Raw genomic sequence first — 23,909 nt, 5'->3', positions numbered from 1 at the left:
CTGTAGTCTGTAAGCTCTTATGGTAAGCGGGGTCCTCTCTCTGTCTCTATCTTTCCTGTAGTCTGTAAGCTCTTATGGTAAGCGGGGTCCTCTCTCTTTCTCTATCTTTCCTGTAGTGTGTAAACTCTTATGGTAAGCGGGGTCCTCTCTCTTTTCTCTCCACCCCATGTATTTTATATCTAGACTTGAAGTCAGCAAGCTCTTTAGCCCTTTGGATTTTACCTTTGAAATTTCTAATGTCCAGGCTTAATTTGAAAGAGTAACTTTCATTTTAATTTTTCTTTCATTAGTCAATAGTACACATAAGCATAAAAAACATTGTAATATATGCTTGAGAAATCTGATTCTTTAACTCACAATTCATGGGTAAAATCTGTATTCAGTGAAACCAGTGAAAACAGATTTCCACATTACTGAGATTTGAGATGGCAGTTGGTGCTTGTAAAATTCTATGAAGAAGAGAGAGAGGAAGAGGCAGGAGCTAGAGGCAAACACAGACATTCTGCTTCAAGTTCTCATGAAACGGCAGTTACAGTTCTCCATAGTACTTTATGGAAAAGTCTGTACTCACTGAAGACAGATTTTACCTGTGAATTGAGAATTTTTAAATGAATGATCGATCAGTTCAATGGGAGTAAGAAGCAGATTTCTCTGATAAGATATATTATAAAGTTTCTTATTTTCAATATTTATGGAAAAAAAAGTTAAAACGATGTTATCTCTTTAATGGTGCACCCATATAGTAAGGCTGAGCATCTCTGAACTTAAGGCCAATAAGTAGACTCCTAAAAAATCTACACACCACTGTTAAAATGCCAGGTTTATGTCTTGTAAAGAAATCATATCAAGAAGAATCCTTTCAAAACTATTTTCACATCTAATGTCACTCAGAATCTGTATAATTCAGTTGAAAAATAAGCTAAAATCTTTTCTGGTGGAAAAATAAAAGTAAAAAACTAAAATAATGTGGCTGCATAAGTAAGCACATTCTTAAACTAATACTTAATTATAGTATCCTTTCAATTTATGATAGCAATCTGTCTTTATGGGTAGGAGTCTATTATTATGGCACATCTAGAATTGGCAATCTTTGCTCACTTTTCTTTGCAATAATGCTCCAAATCTTTCAGATTGCAAGTGCATCTCCTGTGTACAGACCTATTTAGGTCAACCAATAGATTTTCAACTGGATTCAGGCCTGGGCTCTGGCTGGGCCATTCCAAAACTTTGATCTTCTTCTGGTGAAAACATTCTTTTGTAGATTTGGAGGTATGTTTAGGATCATTGTCATGCTGAAAGGTGAAATTCATCTTTATCTTCAACTTTTTAGCAGAGGCCTGAAGGTTTTCATGCAAAATCAACAGACATTTGTAACTGTTCATAATTTCCTCCACCTTAACTAAAACTCACATTCCAGCTGCCGCACACAAAGCATAATGCTGCCTCCACCATGCTTCACTTGGGGTGTGGTGTTCTTTTGGTGATTCTCAGTGTTGGCTTTGCAAAAAACATACCTTTTGGAATTATGGCCAAAAAGTTCAACTTTAATCTCATCAGGCCATAACCTATTTTCCCACTTGATGTATATTTTGGCAAAACATAGTCATTCTTGGATGTTTTTCTTTGTAAAAATAGGCTTCTATTTTGCCACCCGACCCTACTCCAGACCTATGAAGTATGAAGAATACGAAGATTGTTGTCACATGCATTACATAGCCAATATGTGCTAGAAAGTCCTGCAACTCCTTTAATGTTTCTGTAGGCCTTTTGGACCAGTTTATTTCTTGTTTTTTTTAATCAATTTTTGAGGGATGTCCAGTTCTAGGTAATGTTACAGTTGTGACAAATTTTAAACCACTTGTTTATTGCAGTGTTACATGGAATATCTATCTACTGCCTTGGAATTTTTTATCTACCCTTATCGTGATTGATAACTTTCAGCAATGAGATCCCGCTGTTTACAGACCATGGCTTTCACTGTAAAATGCAACTAAGAAAATGTCAGGAAAAGCCTACTAGAACAGCTAAACTTTATATGGAGTTAATCAGAGTCTCTTTAAGGGAGAACTAATTAGATAAGAACTATGGGCATGACACTGATCTGCATGAGAATCTGCCTCCTGAGCTTATTTTAAATAAAAGGGGGAGTTACCAGTGTGAGACATGTAATTAACACAGAACAGTAGAACTGAACTTTGTCTTCTTGCAAGCACATTTTTGCAGCTCTCACAGCTGTGCTGTATTGCAACAATATTACAACCCTGTCTGCCTATGAGATAGAAGCTGAAGCTCTGCAGTGAGATCAGGAGAGCAGAGAGTGGCCATTACATGTTTCACTGGTAACTCACCTTTTTATATAAAATAAGCTCTGGAGGCAGATTCCCATGCAGATCAGTGTCCGGCCCATAGTCCAAAACAGCTCATTTACATATAAGAAAAACATGGATATCTCTGGAGTAAGACATCAGATCGCAGATATCAAGGTATCATTTTATTTAACTTCCTGTGACCTACATTCCCATATAGATTGCTTAGGAGGGTTGATCCTACTGATAGATTCCCTTTAATACAAACCTTAAAATGTAACTGTACAGATAAAAATGGTCTAAGTGGGCCATATCTATCAAACATAGTACCTTGTGGTCTCACTTTGTAGTCATAGCCCTCTCTTCCCCGCTTCATGTGATCCCCAGTTCCACAAATCCCATAGTGCACAACTAGGACTAGTTTATATGACTGCAGCCCTATACTCTGACCTGGGCCCGTACCATTTTTGCTAATCGACCTCCTTACAGCTAATCTCTGCAGCCACGCACATTTCTCTATATTGATATACAGTTTAATGAACACGTAGTTTGTGCTTTTGTTCCCTTTCCTAACTGAGGAAGTATTTTAGAGTATTTCCTTTCATCGGATGCCAGAAGAATGTAAAAATGAATATCTTAACAATTTCAAGTGCCTGACCAATTAATTAAACATTCAGTTATTTGCCCAGAAGCAAAACAATTATCACTGATCCAAAACAAATGTTAAGAATGTTTATAGTCTTAGATCATAAATAACCACAGCAGGGTAAAAAGAGCACGAACTCCAAGGAAGTCCGTCAGACGTCGGGCTACCTGCTTTAATGTATGACTTCCTTTCTTCTTTCCTCCTTATCATGTTTCTCAGCCATGCAGTATCTGGCGTGATCGATCTGTCTTAAGCCGTATCAACTCCTTCAGTGTTGTCATTTCACTGGACTCTACTAGTGTAAAAATGCCAAGGGATTGCTATGTGGTGATGTAGTTCAGACCACAGTATAGAATTTCAAGCAAATAACACTGAAAGTGTGGTGGTAATTGTATTGTATCTTCCTGGCGGAGCACTTAAGTGGCAAGTTGTTTTGTAAGTATCGTCTTACGGGAATTGTCTTGGAATCTGGAGACGGTTGATGACGGGAGGTTTGCAGGGTGTGAATGTGGAAAGTGATCGTGTTGCAGGAGAGTCGTCTTCTAAGTAGAGGTGCATGTGATTGACACTTTGTGAGGTGATAAATGGCAGAAAACGGCATCAATTAATCAGGGTAAATATCTTGATTTGAAATCTTCTCAATTTTCTAGTAAAAAAATGTTTGGTAATTATGTTACTCCCATCACAGCTTCACACGTTTTATCGACATTTCTTCAAGTCAGATTCTCCATTACAAGCATTTAACGCCTTAAAGGAGACGATAAGCAAATTGTTACTTACCTTGGAGGTGATAAGTGAAGCAGCTGCTACAGGACACAATTCATGGAGCAGGTAAATGAAACACGGGGATGTTTGTTCTCCCCAAGAAACACAGTTCTGTAACATAGTGTAATGTTATGTTTATCTACAAAGTGTAAGTATAAGGCCCTGTTCACACTGTGTTTTCGGCAGAGTGTACAGGTCACTCTGTCCCCCGACAGGGCCATAGTCTGCAATGGCATGAACGTGTCCGTCTGTTCAGGTGGGCACAGAAATAACTACGTTTAGAAAAAAACACAAACTGAGATCATTTGAGCTTGTGCCATTGCAGTCTTTGGCCCCATCAGTGGTCTGTCTGAATCCATTTTGTAGGGGGATTCAGACAAAATTATTCAAACGCACTGCTGAAGTACAGTGTGTACACAGGACTTAAGGCAATGACATAGCTGTGATCATTGTTTTTTTTTCCCACTATTTGTGTAAAAGTCATATTCAGCTTAATGCAGTTATAGTGGTGAAATACCACCATGAGAAGGCAATGGTAGGCTATGGTAAACAGGTTAATGAATCTGTAGTATAAGTAAAATTAATGTTATTCCCTTATATGCCCCATTAATCAAAACACATATATTTATAATGCCCCTCTAAGTGCTTACTCAACCCCTCCACTAATAACCGCCACCCAAAATGCTCTTGTGTGCGGAAACCCCCAAAAATAAAACTTATAGTTACCTAATTTGATCCCCCAAAGTCCATAGCCACAGAGTCTTCTTCTGAGTCTTCTTCTGTCTTTGCATGTAAGAAAGGGCAGTGCATTGGTGTCAGCCTGAGCCCGGATGCTTACTGGGGTCTACAAGTCTGAGGATGGGGGGACAGAGAGCCTGTGGCTCCCTGCTTTACCACAGGATCAAATATGTTGACACTGATATAGTTTAAAGTGGCCCTTGCCAGAGAAATGGACGACCAGGCCACAAGTCTGGGGGGAAATTCCAGATTTTTAGCAGTGGTGGCGCACCTGTATCTATCTATATTTTGCTCTATGATTTATTAAGAATAAAGTTATTTTCAAATTTGCTACCTTCTACCTTCACCGCCACAAGTAAAAATCATATCAGAGCTCAAGCCTCTATTTGGCCTTCTTCTGTCTGTCCATATTTTGATTGACTCCTTCACTCCTGAGTCTGTTTTCACCTTCATGACCAGGCTAAATTTTACAATTCTGACCACTGTCACTTTATGAGGCAATAGCTCGGGAACGCTTCATCGAATCCCACTGAATCTGAGATTGTTTTTTTGTGACATATTGTACTTCATGATAGTGGTAACATTTGTTTGATATCACTTGCGTTTATTTGTGAAAATATTGGAAATTTGGCGAAAATTTAGAAAATTTCGCAATTTTCAAACATTTTTCATTTTTATGTCCTTAAATCAGAGAATTATGTAACACAAAAGAGTTAATAATTTTCCACTAGAATTCTGAAACTACAATTACTAGACGGACATCAGTAAAAACAAATTACTGAGCGCCCGCAACTATCTGACGCTAATTTACAGCACAGTGACCGTCCTGCAACGTTTCAAAGCTGGAATGAGGAAGTGCAGGGCGGTCAACGGGAGGTCACACCGCATGTCTGCTCACTGATTGGTGCGATCGACGTCATCGTCTAATCACACCAATCAGTGCTGGGGCTGCTGACGCTGGGGTCTCCTAGCACTAGCCTATGATCGGTGCTGTTACAGCACCGATCATAGCTGGACCTCAGTGTTTCAGGCAGTTTCATTGCCTGAAGCACTGAAATTGCTGTGATGGCTGTTCAGAATTGAATATCAGATCACAGCGATCATAGTTGCGAGGGGGGCAGCACCACCCCCTGTGGTGACGAGTCTTGGTGCCCTGCTGTCAGAAACAGCAGGTATCTTCATGCGATCACCATGCGCTTAGTCATGGTGGTTGCATGAATAACATGACGTATATATACTGCATTGGTCTGGAACCCCTTCCCCTCCATGACATATAGATACATCTAATGTCGTGAATGGGTTTAAAGAGTTTACTGAACTACTGATTTTTTTTTACTTTAGGTACTGAAGACACTAATGATGGTCTTCATCCAATCTCCATAAAAAACAGCTCATTACTATAATCCTATACTCTTGTACTCTTGTTGCCTGAAATTACATAATACACAAATGTAATTGATCCTGGTCATTCGTAAGCCATACAATATATTGTAACCTTCATTTTCACAAGATTTATCATCAAACGTGACATGCAGTAAGCCAGTAACTCTTTAATGAACTAGTGGAAAAAATATGATTTTGCCATATGAGGTTTGCATGCATTTACTTGTAAAGTACTGAAAAATATATACAGGCGCTACAAAAAGCAGCAGAAATAAATACATATATTAATTTACTGCTTTCTATATGTATATATTACAGCCCATTTGCTGCTCTTCTCAGAACATTCCAGTATAAATATGATTGAATGGCAAATAAATTGATGGATGATTGATAACTTATTAAAAAAAATTTCAAATGTGTTTTGACACCAGGGAGCAATGAAAGTACACACTACATTCATGCTCAGTCTTGCAATTAATTTTGTATTATTCATTCCTTTTTAAGTTCCATTAGTGCTTTCTTCACCAAAGGATGAATGATATGGAACACATTTGTGGCTTGGGGTTCAGATATTCAAACATGTCCTAGGGTATTCAGTAATACATATTTTGGATTCCCTACTAGTAACATATGTGGATTCATCTCTGGTTTACCAATATGATAGATGCGCTTGTGGTCTAATGACGAAATTTATAAAACATTCACTATTGGCAAGACCCGAGGATAGGCCGGTGGTACAGAGTTCTCATCTCTAGCTGTTCAGCCCTAGCATTAACCATACAATTTATGATCAATTCTTTATTTGTGTCCAAATATCTGGGATTCTTTATCCATAACGAAAAAGATCTCACTCTATATCTTTATTCCTCAGTATTCACAGAATTCAATGATCCCTAATTTTAAATAATTGGCCCAAAAACTGGTCATGCTGTATATCTGTTTACTTAGATCACAGTTATTATTACTCTGTTATCACCTTTACAATTATTCTCCATGAAAGCTGTCATCAGAAAATGACCTATTGTTTAGATCAGATTTTTGTGTTGTATGTATTTTTTTAAAACATTTTTGGGAATATTTTTTTTAATATTGCGATCTTTATTAAAATAATAAATATTCATCTTGCAATTTTCACTCCGGCTTTTTTTTAGACCTTTACTTCTTGTGCTTTTTGGAATAATTTTTAGCAGACTCCTTACTATGCTGAAATTGCAGAATATTTATAATCTTAGAAGAAACTATAAATGCTGGTAACTATGTATATATGTACTGTATATGTCTCGCATTATATAACTGCTAATCTGAATGATTTCAGGTGCAGTGAATGCTTTCAGCTCTTAACTCTTGACATTGGATACAGCAGTGCTTCTCGTCCTTCCGTGCTTGAGGTCAGTGCTAGACTTCCATCTGTATGTTGAAGTTAAAGTGAGTCTAATTTCCTGTGAGCTCTGTTAACACGTAAATCACTCCAGTGTTATGCAGGATTTACACAAGCTAATCACATACTCTGTATAAGTCACTTCTATGTTGTTGTATCTATACCGTAACATGGCTTTCACAGGGCTTATTCTTAATCTGGAAGACTGATTTCATAAAAATAAGTTGAGTCATGCTTCTAGGTTTGTGAAAAGTGTAATGGTTTGGATGAATGATGAAAATATTCAGTTAAATATGGCATTATAAAGGAAACAACAAACAATTAAAGCCCAGCTAGGGATTCTGTATATATTCTGACAAAACGGGTAAAGATAAAAAAGAAATAATCCTACTGAAACTTCTTGACATATAATAAAATAATAAATATCCCTCGTCTCCCTGTCTAGGTAGTGCAAGTGAGCCAGCTGACCATCTAATGTGTATGGGCACTGACTTCCCGTGAGAGATGATGTAGAAGAGAGAAGGATCAGCCAATTTAAAGCGTTTTTTTTTATTGCAGCGCTGGAGTGGTGCTACTAATTTAAGTTCCCTGACCGTAGTCTCATACTTTCCAGCCGCCATTATCAGCTCTTCCCGGCGCTGCTCCTGTTAGTCTCCAGCAGTTTGTGACCTGCCAGAGTGTTTTCTGGAGCAATCCGGAAGTCACAACTCATTGTAAGTCTATGAGAGTCAGAACAAGGGTGTCATAGACTTACATTGTGACCATTACATCTAGCTTTCGGTCATTCAGAAGTAGCAGTCGCTAGATGGCGGTGCGGTACTGGAGCGGTGCCAGGAACAGCTGAAACTGGCGGCTGGTAACAGTAATACTAGGCTCAAGGAACTTAGATTAGTAACACCACTCCAACGGTGAAATAAAATAAATCAGGAGTGGTGCTTTGAATTGAAAGAATTAATCTTGGAGATGAGTTTTCCCCGATCCTCTTTAAAAACCTATAGGGCCCAATTCATTTTGATCGGTGTTGTTCATGCTGGTCTTGATGAGGGGGTGTGTTGGAGTCAGATGCTCCTGATTCATGAAGAGGTGCACGCCTTTTCATGAATCTGGAGCGTCTGACGAGTGGTGTGCGCCTCTTTGCGCCACACAAGAAATCTCATTCCAGTCAGGCCCCGGTCCTGCCCCTGCTCCACCGATTTTGGTGGAGCTGGGAGAAAACTGCTGTCATGAAGTCGCCAAAAGTCACAAAATTTAGACGCAACTAAGAGTTCTGGTGTGAACTCTGGTGTAAAAGCTTTATGAATGGGGCCCACAAAGATTGTGTATGAGGGGAACTGGGAGATTTAGCCATTGGCTGAACGAGCATCTCATTTGTACCAGCAAGTTTAGTGTTTCTAGTTTTATTTAATCCGCTGCATGTGCCAGTATACCTTTATTCATTATAAGTTGCTAGAATTGCACTGCATTATTTACACTTTCCTTTGAATATTCTAATTTCTGGTCGTCTTGATTTCTAGCTTTAGAATTTGATAAAGTGTTAATGTTCATGGACACCCCAGGTTAGGATTTACTGGCCTTTTCACTTATTGTGATCATTCCTGAACTGCAAACAAAACTGTTATTAAATGCGTCATTAGCAAATGTACCCAACCACGTCTTCTCCTTATTGTGAGAATGGAACGGCCATTCAATATGTTTACATTCCTATTGTCCTATGATGGCTAGGACATAGTGGCTTGATGGACCCTCATCATTGCCTGAGGGTTAAAGAGGAATATTCACATGTTCAGAAAGGTAACATTCAATTTCAATCCTAAACAGATTCATGTCACTTTCATTACTGCATGAATGAAAACGCATTAATCATTGTTGTTTATGGTAGGGACTTAACCATCTCTAATGAAAATGACTGTCTTTTAAACTTATGCTGGTCTGATGTTCCATTAATGGTACACTTGCCTAAGTAATCCAGTCCAATGGTTTTGACAAAAAAAATGCATAGAGGTAAAAATTGTCTTAATTCATTGGGAACTCATTCTTAATGCACCCGACTATCCACAGTCATTTGTAATCACATTTCACGCTTTGATATGGTCGTCCATCAGACTAAGTGACTAACTCTGCTCTACTACATCTATAAATCACCTTTCACATAGGGATATATAGGCCAGAATTTTGCATCAGTAAATGAAAGCCAAGACTAGAAGTGGAACCAAAAAACACGATGGAAATATTTTCATCTCTTTCATTTATTGGACCTACTCTGGCCCTGGTTTAAAAATACTGGTACAAAACACAGACCCAAATACTGCAGTATAAAAGTGGCTTATTGGAATATTCCTCAAACATGTTATCTAAGTCTAAAAGTCATAGGAAACTGTATCTAATCACTTGATGTATACAAATGTAATATTTTTTTGTAAAAATCAATTGTATATTATTAGTCTCAATTTAATTTCATCTTCTTATGTACATTACGAGTGTCTTATTTTTTTACTTTTTTTTTGTCATATTTTTTCCTTTGTTTTACTAATTGTCTCTTCAGACAAGAATCAGGATAATCACTTACATGTAGGTAAACACAAGAAGAGATCTAACATTGCGAGGAATTGTTATAGGAAACATATGAGAACATTGTATAACATTTTTTAAAATCAGATTCTTTAATTAAACATCATTTAAATAATAATATCAACAACAAATTATACGGCGGTCCTGCATAAATCACAAAAACAGAAAGAAAGTGATTTCCCCACCGGACCACAAGTCCTGTAACTACTTTTATAGGGAGAAACTGAAGAGTATCTTCTGTGGTATATAATGACATTACTATATGTCCAAGAATAAATCCATATGGTACAATGTACCAACGGAGGTTATCATCCAGCCAATGTCCATTTATACTATTTATATTGAGCCTAGGAAGGGAAAGTTAGCTTAGTGGGCATGTACAAATAGTTTTTCCAACAGTAGGATGCTAGATGGTAGACCAGGGGTATTAATCCATGGACCCCAAATGTTTTCAAACTTTTTCATCACATTTCTTTTTTTATACACAGTCTTTTCTAAAGCCCATTCCATTAAGAAATTCACCAGTAGATGGAGGAATAGATTGTATCCAATGGGAAGCAACAGTTTTTCTAGCGGTGTCCAATATTTTGGATATACCAATTGTTGCCGGGTCCTCCTCAGGAAGATCTGATAAAATACCCAATATGCAGAGTTTAAGCTCTGGGTTCATTGCTATGTCATAAATTCTATTAATTATATCTAGAATATCATTCAAGAACAAGCCAATATTGCTGCATTTCCACATAATGTGCATGAGATGGACATTAGGTAAATCACATCTCGGACTGTTAGAATTTTGCCTTACAAATTACATCAATACTGTGAAGAAATTTTGGAGTTTAATATTTCCCACGGAGCAATTATATTTGCGATAACCTTTGTGCTTCAGAAAGGGAGAGAAGAAGCGTTAAAAGGGTTGTCCACTACTAGGACAACCCCATCTTGAACTAAATGTTTTGCCCCAGTAAAATAAAAAAACCTATAATCACCTCCCATGCTGGCGCTTTTCCAGCAGTGTCAGCACTCGAGGTCCCTGTGATATGGTGGAATGACACGTGATTCCGGGTGCCCAATCAGCACTCACGTCACTGTCTCTGCCTTCATACGAAATTGTAACTGAAAAGGAAATCAGAGATCAGCTGCAGCCCGGACTTCCTCTTCATGTTCAAAGCATACAAAGGTGGGGACAGGGACGCCAGCACTGATTGGGCGCCAGGCACCACGTGTCATTCCACCGCATCACAGACCCGGGACCGCGAGTGCCGACACTACTGGAACAGAGCCAGCACTGGAGGTGAGTATAGGTTTTTTTATTTTATCGAGGACGAACATTTAGTTCAAGAATGGGTTGTCCTAGTAGTGGACAACCCCTTTAAGCTTAGTATATAATTCAATTGACCCTCCATGATTGCACCTACATTAGGTTCCCATTGAGATTTAATACTAAGAGGGAACTTATTTAAACATGCATTTAGCAGAAATTTGTATAGATAAGAGAGATGAGACCTGTCGTTGCTCCATCTCCTCTAACACAATCAGCCATAGCGTTTATGGCAAATGGCCAGGTCATTGTATGATATTTTTATTGTATAATGTGTAATTATTTGTGGATACAATAAAATAGCATAAAGTTATTATTAATGGCATTTTTTCAAATGTGTTAAGGTATTTTCACTCATCACATTTTTGCACAGTTTTTACCTTCTATTTTCTGTTAGTTTTTGTCTTGAAAAATATAGCATGTTACTGTCCCAGGAAAGTGAAAGAGATTTCTGAAATCTATAAATATGTAAAAAGAATACCATGCGCTGAAACCGTAGGGGTATGGTAGTACTAAAATTACAGTAAAGGGTAATGGCGATAATATGAATAATAGCTCAAGGAGTTAGATAAAAATATGCACAATTTATTGATTGATTTTTTTAAAATTTTTAAATGGGAAATAAAATCAGAGTAAAATCAAAGGATTTGCTGCAGAGGAAACCCTTTGGAGATATGGGAATAGAGGGTGGGGTTCATTCGTAGTTTCATGGCGGGAGATGTCCTTAGTTATCTGGTGGTTTTGGCAGAGCCTGGGGTACGGTTATCCCCTAGAGGAGAAAGAAATGCAAGAGTTCTAAGTATATAGAGTGATGGTCCGGATACCTGAAGATGGAAATAATAGTTACCTCACTGTCGCCAGTGGAGATGATAGATGGAGTAGCTTGGTTAGAGAGACCTTTTCCGGAGAACTAAGGAGGGAAGAGGGTAGAAGAATAAGAGTAAAGAGACACAATAGGTGAAGTGTATGACACAGCCCTTAAAGATTGGTATGTACCTGTTAGTGGCTGCTGGTAAAGTATGGGGGTGTCCTTTTGCTGGGGGATGGATGAACTTCAGATGCTGAAAAATTGGAAGACAGAGGTTGTGGGGATAAGGAGTATGAGATAAGTTGCAATTAGAGGGAATAAGGTATTTACTTATGTCTAAACTGTGAGTCTGTTAGACTGTGGTTCTTGTGTCTCTCAGTTGGTCAGGTTGGGCTGCATGACAAAAAGCTTTAGCAGTGACGGTTTATGAGAGCATAAACACGACCTGCTGGAGTGCTAGAAGTGTGCCCAGACCCAGGTTTGGGGTAGCTGTAGGAGTTGAGCACATTAAGGCTCAGGAGAGAACAGTCCAATATCCCCTGGTAGCGTTAGTGGGGGATAATAAGATACAGAAGTCTTATGGTTTAGACGAGCACCCCCTGGAGCGTAGAGGGTATGAGTTGTGCCTGTTTGAATGCACCACAATGCAGAGGCTCTGTGGATTAACTCATGATTCCTGGAGTAGGAGTGTTGCTGTTGTGGTGAGCGGCGGCTCATGAAGCGCTGAGAAGAGGATGGGGATGAGATGGCAGGAGGCAGTCTTCACTGGTTCACTTATCATACTGTCGTCCAGGTCCTTCGGGATCCTGTGTTCAGGTGGTAGGAGGTGCGCTGGAACCGGCGTGGTAGCGCCATGTGGCGGGCATGCTTCTAAAGGTTCCAGAGAGTGGATGGAGGTGGTGGTGGGGAGAGGGGAGGAGCAGAGTCCCGGCCAGTGGCTCAATGCTTCCCGCTTTCTTCCGGCGTCAGTACGATGGTGCACGTTTGCAGGACCTATGTGATGCTAGGTCACGTGGTAGCTCACGGGGTACATACCAGTATGGAAGCCTGTAAGGACCAAAAAACCTACGCGTTTCGGAAACAGCGGTTTTCTTCCTCAGGGTTCTGAGGAAACCGCTGTTTCAAAAATGGGTAGGCTTTTTGCTCTCATAAACCGTCACTGCTAAAGCTTTTTCTCATACAGCTCAGCCTGACCAACTGAGAGACACAAGAACCACAGTCTAACAGACTCACAGTTTAGACATAGGTAAATACCTTACTCCCTCAAATTGCAACTTATCTTACCCTCCTTAACTTACTTATCCTGATTCCCCACAACCACTGTGTTCTCCAATTTTTCAGCATCTGAAGTTCATTCATTCACCAGCAAAAGGACACCCCCATACTTTACCAGCAGCCACTAACAGGTACATACCAATCTTTAAGGGCTGTGTCATACACTTCACCTATTGTGTCTCTTTACTCTTATTCTTCTACCCTCTTCCCTCTTTAGTTCTCCGGGAAAAGGTCTCTCTAACCAAGCTACTCCATCTATCATCTCCACTGGCGACAGTGAGGTAACTATTGTTTCCATCTTCAGGTATCCGGACCATCACTCTGTATACTTAGGACTCTTGCATTTCTTTCTCCTCTAGGGGATGACCGTACCCCAGGCTCTGCCAAAACCACCAGATAACTAAGGACATCTCCCGCCATGAAACTACGAAGGAACCCCACCCTCTATTCCCATATCTCCAAAGGGTTTCCTCTGCAACAAATCCTTTGATTTTACTCTGATTTTATTTCCCACTTATATTTTTTATAAAATGAACCAATAAATTGTGCATGTTTTTTTCTAACTCCTTGGCCTATCTATTATTCACATTATCGCCATTACCCTTTACTGCAATTTTAGTACTACCATACCCCTACAGTTCCAGCGCATGGTACTCTTTTTACTTATTTATTAATTTTATTCCTCTGACAACCAGCGGTAGTTGTCTGTACCAGCAGCAGGAACAATTAGGGTAACCCAGTAGCGCCACTATTTTCTATACTTATTTATTGATTTATGAAATCTCACACAAATGTTGCTCATTTTTTTCCTTGCAGATTTGAAGCAGTTTCAAATATGCATCATGTCAATTCTTTCAATGTTTAGGCAGCAATTCTCACCCATTCTAATGAATAGAGAAAAAAGCATAACATGGCATAAAAATGCATACAAAAACGCAGGATTTTTATGCCATGCTTTTCCTACCAGGAAACGTATTTTTGATGCAGAAATGTCTGCAGCAAATATTTAACATGTGCACATACCCTTATGATTACTGGAAATAATATCGCACATAACAGTGAAGTTAGATAAATATAGAATATATTTAGCAAGAATGTATGATGTGCCAAGGGAAGGTGAAATTTATTTTAGTGTAGCAATAGAGAATTGAAAAATGATCTTCATTCTGTCGGAGAAGGGGTTTTTGCTCTTTACACTCTCCTCAAGTTCTTGGAGAATACACATATACACATTTCTTACTAGAATAATGGACACTTATAAGTACCATTACTAAGTAATTCCACAAATAAACTAGAGAAAAAAGTATATCTCCTTAGGATATCAAGTATCCACTTCTAAACAATCCAAGCTTAAAGAGTAACTGTCCTTTTCATAAATCAATAGTGCACATCAAAATAAGAACTTTTGTGATATATTTTATCAGAGAAATCTGCTTTTTTCTGCAGCATGACTGAATCGATCATTCTCAAAATTCTTAATGCTTGGGTAAAATCTGTATTCAGTGAAGACAGATTTTTACATTACTGAGATACGAGATGATACTTAGTACAGATAAGATTTTATGGAGAAGGGAGGGAGTAGGAGGAGAGAAGAGCTAGAAGCAGAGCCTCTCCCCCTCCTCAATCCTCCCGTCTACATAGAAATCTTATCAGTAGTAACTGCCATCTCCTATCTCAGTAATGTTAAAATCTGTCTTCACTGAATACAGATTTTTTCTGTGAATTGAGTATTTTGGAAATGAATGATCAGTCCTGGTGGAGAAATAAGCAAATTTCTCTTATAAGTTAGATTATAAATTTTCTTATTTTCATGTGTACTACTGATTTGTGAAATAAAAATGAAAACATGGTGGGTAGCACAGTGGCTCAGTGGTTAGCACTGCAGCCTTGCAGAGCTGGAGTCCTGGGTTCAAATCCAACCAAGGACAAACATCTGCAAGGAGTTTGTATGTTCTCCCCATGTTTGCCTGGGTTTCCTCCAGGCTCTCCAGTTTTCTCCCACACTCCAAAGACATGCTGATAGGGAAATTAGCTTGTGAGCCCCAATGGGGACAGTGCCAATAATGTCTGTAAAGCGCTGTGGAATTAATGGTGCTATATAAGTAAGTAAAATAAATAACTAAATTAAAACAATGGTTACTCTTTAAGGTTGGGGCTTCATACAAACCCATTGTAGAGCATGTCCATGCAGTTTTAACGAGCGTTTCATACAAGTATCTACTATTTGTAGGAAGTTATGGCGCACTTGCTTTAAACCTGCAACACTACATAATATCTACTTGTAGCCAAATCCAAGAGATAAATTAACAATTGCTATACATGAAAATATAGGTAAAAAAATAAAGTTTTGTTAAAGGGATGCTACACTTGCTTATTTTCACTTCACCATTCCTGTTTTGCATGTGTTTGCATTTTCTGACCTAACGTTCACACGTTCAGTATTTGGTCAGTATTTTACACCAGTATTTGTAACATAAAACCAGGAGTGGAACAATCAGAGAAAAAGTATAATAGAAACACGTCACCACTTCTGTATTTATCACCCACTCCTGGTTTTAGCTTAGAAATACTGATTCAAAATACTGACCAAATACTGAACATGTGAACTTGGCCTTAGAAGTCATTATTTGTAGTCACGTGCAACATTAGGAGTCCGCATTACATTACATCAGTGCCACCCTTCACCTCCCAGCACTCTGACACAGGTTGAAGTAGCCATGGGCAGTGCTGTTGATGTCTCCAAATGTATTTTGGCTGAGAACACAATTCTAATAAAACAGGGGAGATAAATCCATCATACTAAATGATCTCAGATTCAGTTATATATAAATCATCAGAAATGAGCCCCGATGGGATTTCTTTATTATTCTCACAGCTGCAGAATTGCTTAGTTATAGTCTATGAAATAGAATCAGATTTATCTAATAAAAAATAGTTTGGGTCCTGAATAGTTTCCAGGATGATGGTGTGGGAAAAGACAGAGACCACAATGGGCGCTGCTATTTTCCATTGTGAAATGGATTTCACAAACCATTTAAACCAGAACAATTGTCAAAATATGTTCAATATTTATTAACCCTTTTACAACCTTGGACGTATAGGTACTTCCAAGGTCATCTCCCCCCTTTCGATGCGGGCTCTGGCGCTGAGCCCACATCTTTCCCGGCGATCCGCTCGCAGCTGTTGACATATTAAACGCAACTGTCAAACTCCGACAGCGGCATTTAAAGTGGCCGCGCTGGAAGCTCTTCATAAGACCCACCCATTGGCGCGCCTGTCACATGATCACAGGCATGACAACCCGGGGTCTGCAGGAGACCCATGTGGTTGTCATAGCCGATTTGCTATGAGTGCTGCCCAGCGGTCGTCGTTCATAGCAGATGAGGATTTTTGTTAAACATAGCAGGGCTAAAGCCTGCTATATGTAACACAGGCGATCAGATGATCGCAGCTTCTAGTCTCCCATGGAGACTATTGGAGCATGTAAAAAGTAAAAAAAAAGTTTTTAAAAATATTAAAAAAGTAAAAAAATATAAAAGTTCAAATCACCCCCTTTTCGCCCCATTCAAAATAAAACTACTGTATTTTTCGGACTATAAGACGCACTGGACCATAAGACGCCCCTAGGTTGGGCGCTCCCCACGCTCCCCTGGGCGTGGGGAGCAGTGAATACTAATTTTCTTTGCAGGGGGCACAGTGTAGGATGCAGCAGCTGGCTACTGCCTCCTGTGCCCCGCTCCTCCACCACTGCAGCTCCCACCACACACCCCACCACACACAACCATAGTGTATATACATATATATATATATATATATATATATCTATCGGACTATAAGACGCACCCCCCACTATCCTCCAAAATTTTGGAGGAAAAAAGTGTGTCTTATAGTCCAAAAATATGGTATATATATATATATATATATATATATAAAAATTAAAAATACACATATTTGATATTGCCGCATTCTGAATTGCCCGATCTATCAATATATAAAAATAATTAATCCAATCGATAAACGGCGTAACAAGAAAAAAATCAAAATACCACAATTACGTTTTTTTGTCATCGCAACATTGAATGCAATAACGGGTGATCAAAACATTTTATCTATCTCAAAATGGTGTCAATAAAAACATTAGCTTGGCGCACAAAAAATAAGCCATCGCTCAGCCTCCCAAAAAAAGGAGATGCTACAGCTCTTGGAAAATGGCGCCATTTTTTTTTTTTTACAAAATTTATATATTTTTTTACACCACTTAAAAAAAAAATAACCTATACATGTTTTGTATCTACAAACACATTATGACTAGTGTTGAGCGATACCTTCCGATATCGGGAAATATCGGATCGGATTGGATCGGACCGATACCCAAAAAATATCGGATATCGCCGATTCCGATACCGGAAACCAATGCAAGTCAATGGGACACAAATATCGGAATGAAAATAAACCCTTTCTTTCCTTGTAGGTTAATTCTACATGAAGGAAAACAACTAAGAATAATGTAGAATGTATTACATGAAAAGCCAGAAATTCAGCAGCGGCATACACCAGTACCCGACAATTTAGAACAGAAAGAATAGAGCATCACACATAGATTAGATAGATAGAAACATGTCAGTCACATATATAAGGAATACAGTGACAGTGTTGGTTACTGTACTTGTCATTTAGTGCTAAAGGATTTATTTAAAAAATTAATAGTGTTTTCATGCACCGTCTCTTTAAAAAAGTCGGCCAGCAATTGAGCGACAATTTAGAATAGAAAGAATATAGCATCACACATAGATTAGATAGATAAAAACATGTCAGTCACATATATAAGAAGTACAGTGACAGTGTTGCTTACTGTACTTGTCATTTAGTGTTAAAGGACTTATTAAAAAAAATAATAGTGTTTTCGTGCACCGTCTCTTTAAAAAAGCCGGCCTGCAATTCAGCAACGGTACCCGACAATTTATAACAGAAAGAATAGAGCATCACACATAGATTAGCTAGATAGAAACATGTCAGTCAAATATATAAGAAGTACAGTGATAGTGTTGATTACTGTACTTGTCATATAGTGTTAAAATAAAGGATTTATTAAAAAAAAGAATTGGCATGGGGTTCCCCGTAATTTTAGTCTCTAGCGGAGGTTAAGCAGACGGCTGGGGCAGATGTTTGAAGCCTGGGATGGGGGTAATACCCACGGAGCTTCCCAGGCTACTAATATCAGCCCCCAGCTGAATACCTAGCCTTTACTAGCTATTAAAAAGGGGGACCCCCCCAAAAAATGACATGGGGTCCCCCTTATTTTAATAGCTAGCAAAGGCTAGGCAGACAGCAGGGGGCTGATATTAATAGCCCAGGAAGGGTGCCATGAATATTGGCCCCCTCCCAGGCTAGAAACACCAGCCGTCAGCCGCCCCAGAAATGGCACTTAGCCTCGCTCTTCCCACTGCCCTGTAGCGGTGGTAGTGGGGTAATAGGGCTGGGGTTGATGTCAGCTTATAATGCCAGCTGACATCAAGCCTAGGTTAATAATGGAGAGGCGTCTATAAGACACCCCCATTACTAACCTCATAGTCAAAGTTAAAAAAAAAACACAAACTCCCAGAATAAAGTCCTTTAATTGAAATAAACACACAATTCTTTATTATTCTAAATTAAACCATACTTACCATCACGCCCATTCCAGCTGAAGCCAATGTCTTCTGCAATAAAAGTAAAATAATAAAGCAACCTCATCCTTACCTTTCCATGGTTCCCAGGACGGCTCCAGCTCTGCTACATTCACATGACAGGCTGGATCGCAGCCAAAAGCTGCCATCCAGCTTGCCATGCCACAGACACTGAAAAGCGCAGGCATGATTGCGTTCCTCAGTGTCTGGCTGTGACGGCATAAAGATGAGCCGAGGTCATGTCCAATGAACTCAGCTCACCTCATGCACGTCACTGACAGCGTGGGAAAATTCTCCTGCGCATGCGGTGAGAGTGAAAGAATTCTCCTGCTGAAGCGCTGACCGCAGGAGAATTTTCCCATGCTGAGAGTGACGTGCATGAGGTGAACTCATGTCCAATGAACTCAGCTCACCTCATGCACGTCACTGACAGCGTGGGAGAATTCTCCTGCGCTCAGCGCTTGAGCAGGAGAATTCTCCCACACTGGGATGGCATTGAGATGACAGGCTGGATCGCAGCTGAACGCTGCCATCCAGCTTGTCATCCTTCAGAGACACTGCAGAGCGCAAGCATGCCTGCGCTTCTCAGTGTCTGCGGCATGGCAAGCTGGATGGCAGAGCTCAGCTGCGATCCAGCCTGTCATCTCATTGCCATCCCAGCGTGGGAGAATTCTCCTGCTCAAGCGATGAGCGCAGGAGAATTTTCCCACGCTGTCAGTGACATGCATGAGGTGAGCTGAGTTCATTGGACATGAACTCGGCTCATCTGGATGCCGTCACAGCCAGACACTGAGGAGCGCAAGCATGCCTGCGCTTCTCAGTGTCTGCAGCATGGCAAGCTGGATGACAGCTTTCGGCTTTATTATTTTAATTTTATTGCAGAAGACATTGGCTTCAGCTGGAATGGGCGTGATGGTAAGTATGGTCTAATTTAGAACATTAAAAAATTGTGTGTTTATTTCAATTAAAGGACTTTATTCTCGGTGTTGTGTTTTTTTAAATGCTTTACTAGAAATTCATGGCGTTCATGTCTAATATTGGCGTGACCCCATGAATTTCGGGCTTAGGGCCAGCTGATAATGCCAAGCTGGCCCTAACCCCTTTATTACCCGGTGAGCCACTGCACCAGGGTCCTGGATGAGTTGGGTACAGCGCCAGAAGATGGAGCTTCTATGAACGCGCCATTTTCTGGGGTGGCTGCGGACTGCAATTTTCAGCGGGGGGGGGGGGGGCCCAGAAAGCTTGGGCTTCCCTGCGCTGCGGCTTCCAGCCCCCAGCTGCCTAGTTGTACCTGGCTGGACACAAAAATATGGCAAAGCCCCATGTATTTTTTTTTAAAATTATTTCATGAAATTCATGAAATAATTTAAAAAATAGGGCTTCCCTATATTGTTGTGTCCGGCCAGGTACAAATAGGCATCTGGTGGTTGGGGGCAGCCCGTTCCTGAATGCTGTACCTGGGTGGCATACAAAAATATGGCGAAGCCCACGTCAAAATTTTTGGGAAAAATTAATTAAAAAATAATAATAAAAAATAATAATTTAGGGACTGCATCTTTATTAACCCCTCACGTGGAGGGATTAATAAAGATGCAGTCCCTAAATGTGTTTTTTTTTAAAAAAATGTATTGAATTTTTCACCAAAAATTTGACGTGGCCTTCGCCATATTTTTGTGTCCAGCCAGGTACAGCAGGCAGGAACGGGCTGCCCCCAAACCCCAGATGCCTATTTGTACCTGGCTGGAAACAAAAATACAGGGAAGCCCTTTTTTTAATTATTTCATGAATTTCATGAAATAATTTCAAAAAAATTGCCGTGGGGCTTTGCCCTATTTTTGTGTCCAGCCAGGTACAGCAGGCAGGAACGGGTTGCCCCCAAACCCCAGATGGCTATTTGTACCTGGCCGGACACAACAATATAGGGAAGCCCTTTTTTTTTAAATTATTTCATGAATTTCATGAAATAATTTAAAAAAAAATACGTGGGGCTTCACCCTATTTTTGTGTCCAGCCAGGTACATCCAGGCAGCTGGGGGCTGGAATCCGCAGCGCAGGGAGGCCCAAGCTTTCTGCCCCCCCCCCCCGCTGCAAATTGCAGTCCGCAGCCACCCCAGAAAATGGCGCGTTCATAGAAGCGCCATCTTCTGGCGCTGTACCCAACTCATCCAGGGCCCTGGTGTGGTGGCTCACTGCGTAATAAAGGGGTTATTGCCAGCTTGGCATTATCAGCTGGCCCTAAGCCCGAAATTCATGGGGTCACGCCAATATTAGACATAACCGCCATGAATTTCTAGTAAAGTATTTAAAAAAAACACAACACCCAGAATAAAGTCCTTTAATTGAAATAAACACACAATTTTTTAATGTTCTAAATTAAACCATACTTACCATCACGCCCATTCCAGATGAAGCCAATGTCTTCTGCAATAAAAGTAAAATAATAAAGCAACCTCATCCTTACCTTTCCAATGTTCCCAGGACGGCTCCAGCTCTGCTACATTCACATGACAGGCTGGATCGCAGGCAAAAGCTGCCATTCCGCTTTCTATGCCGCAGATACTGAGAAGCGCAGGCATGCTTGCGCTCCTCAGTGTCTCTGAAGGATGACAAGCTGGATGGCAGCGTTCAGCTGCGATCCAGCCTGTCATCTCAATGCCATCCCAGCGTGGGAGAATTCTCCTGCTCAAGCGCTGAGCGCAGGAGAATTCTCCCACGCTGTCAGTGACGTGCATGAGGTGAGCTGAGTTCATTGGACATGAGCTCACCTCATGCACATCACTGATAGCATGGGAGAATTCTCCTGCGCTCAGCGCTTCAGCAGGAGAATTCTTTCACGCTCACCGCATGCGCAGGACAATTCTCCCACGTTGTCAGTGACGTGCATGAGGTGAGCTGAGTTCATTGGACATGAACTCGTCTCATCTGGATGCCGTCACAGCCAGACACTGAGGAGCGCAAGCATGCCTGCGCTTCTCAGTGTCTGCGACATGGCAAGCTGGATGGCAGCTTTCGGCTGCGATCCAGCCTGTCATGTGAATGTAGCAGAGCTGGAGGCATCGTGGGAACCATGGAAAGGTAAGGATGAGGTTGGTTTATTATTTTACTTTTATTGCAGAAGACATTGGCTTCAGCTGGAATGGGCGTGATGGTAAGTATGGTTCAATTTAGAACAATAAAGAATTGTGTGTTTATTTCAATTAAAGGACTTTATTCTGGGAGTTTGTGTTTTTTTTTTTACTTTGACTATGGGGTTAGTAATGGGGGTGTCTTATAGACGCCTCTCCATTACTAACCTGGGCTTGATGTCAGCTGGCATTATAAGCTGACATCAACCCCAACCCTATTACCCCACTGCCACTGCTACAGGGCAGTGGGAAGAGCGAGGCTAAGTGCCAGAATTGGTGCATCCATAGGATGCGCCATTTCTGGGGCGGCTGACGGCTGGTGTTTCTAGCCTGGGAGGGGGCCAATATTCATGGCACCCTTCCTGGGCTATTAATATCAGCCCCCAGCTGTCTGCCTAGCCTTTGCTAGCTATTAAATTAGGGGGGACCCCACGTCATTTTTTTGGGGGGTCCCCCATTTTAATAGATAGTAAAGGCTAGGTATTCAGCTGGGGGCTTATATTAGTAGCCTGGGAAGCTCCGTGGGTATTACCCCTTCCCAGGCTTCAAACATCTGCCCCAGCCGTCTGCTTAACCTCTGCTAGAGACTAAAATTACGGGGAACCCCACGCCAATTTTTTTTTTAATAAATCCTTTATTTTAACACTAAATGACAAGTACAGTAATCAACACTATCAATGTACTTCTTATATATGTGACTGACATGTTTCTCTGTATCTAATCTATGTGTGATGCTCTATTCTTTCTATTCTAAATTGTCGGGTACCGATGCTGAATTGCCGGCCGGCTTTTTTAAAGAGACGGTGCATGAAAACACTATTATTTTTTTTAATAAATCCTTTAACACTAAATGACAAGTACAGTAAGCTGAGCGCTGCCATCCAGCTTGTCATCCTTCAGAGACACTGCAGAGCGCAGGCATTATGGGAACTTCCGATTCCGGTATTCAATATTCTAAAAGTATCGGAACTCAGTATCGGAACTCCGATACCGCGAAGATCGGTCGATACCCGATATTTCAGTATCGGAATGCTCAACACTAATTATGACCTGGGGAATCATAATGGCAGGTCTTTATGAGGTTTGAGGTTTTAGTATTCAGTGAACATGGTAAAAAAAACACACACAAAAAATTGTGGAATTGCACTTTTTTTGCAATTTCACCGCACTTAGAATGTTTTCCCATTTTCCAGTACACGATATGGTATAACAAATGGTGTCGTTCAAAAGTACAACTTGTCCCGCAAAAAATAAGCCCTCACATGGCCATATTGACCGAAAAATAAAAAAATTATGCCTCTGGAAATAGGGGAGCAAAAAACGAAAACGCAAAAACGGAAAAACCCAAGGTGGTAAAGGCTTTAAAGATGCCGTATTAAGAGGGAGTACAACCTAAATTAACCTAAATTAATAGATAATCAAGGCCACAATGACTAATGGCCCATTCTCAACCCACAAGCGTCGATGGAAATATACAAGTCGGTTGGTGCTGGTTCACTGGCCTGTTTAAATGAGTTGACCAAAACTAATGGGAACAGAATGATCGTTAGTGCGACTGTTTTGTCTGTTTACTGTTCACACCGGGCTATGGTTAGGAATGATTTTTATGCTGATATAAATGCTCTGATCACATTGAACCCCCCTGATTCAACCCCCCTCTTTTTCAAGTATATATATAATAGTTCATTTGCTCTTATCCTGTTTTATGAACCCTTACCATTAGCGTTGGTGTGACTGGTCCATTGGCTAAGTCAATAATCTGTGGCCTCTGGATGGGAGTCTTGAGAACCACCCCTTACATCTTCTTTTGTTTAGCCATCCTACAAATCAGCCAGCTAATCAAAAGAAGAGCCAAGGTTTTATATTATTATTTTGAGCTTTAGTTACACTTAACATGGAGCAACTAACCATGGCTGCTATCACTATAGAG

At 40.3% G+C, this 23,909-nt stretch overlaps 1 protein-coding gene across 2 annotated transcripts in view; it reads left to right on the top strand.

Annotated features, from left to right (window-relative positions):
• CPED1 (cadherin like and PC-esterase domain containing 1) overlaps positions 1-23,909 on the top strand; it is a 581,247-nt gene that overhangs the window by 217,765 nt on the left and 339,573 nt on the right. For both annotated transcript variants that reach the window (XM_073652067.1, XM_073652068.1), the window contains exons 7-8: positions 3,641-3,783; positions 7,154-7,226. In XM_073652067.1, the coding sequence (XP_073508168.1) occupies positions 3,641-3,783; positions 7,154-7,226 (216 nt within the window). The remainder of the gene's footprint in view (positions 1-3,640; positions 3,784-7,153; positions 7,227-23,909) is intronic.

The sequence above is a fragment of the Phyllobates terribilis genome, unplaced genomic scaffold, assembly GCF_046119375.1.
Source record: "Phyllobates terribilis strain yellow unplaced genomic scaffold, ASM4611937v1 Scaffold_11__3_contigs__length_659146591, whole genome shotgun sequence".
Classification (NCBI taxonomy): domain Eukaryota; kingdom Metazoa; phylum Chordata; class Amphibia; order Anura; family Dendrobatidae; genus Phyllobates; species Phyllobates terribilis.
This window is presented reverse-complemented; position numbering and strand designations above follow the sequence as displayed.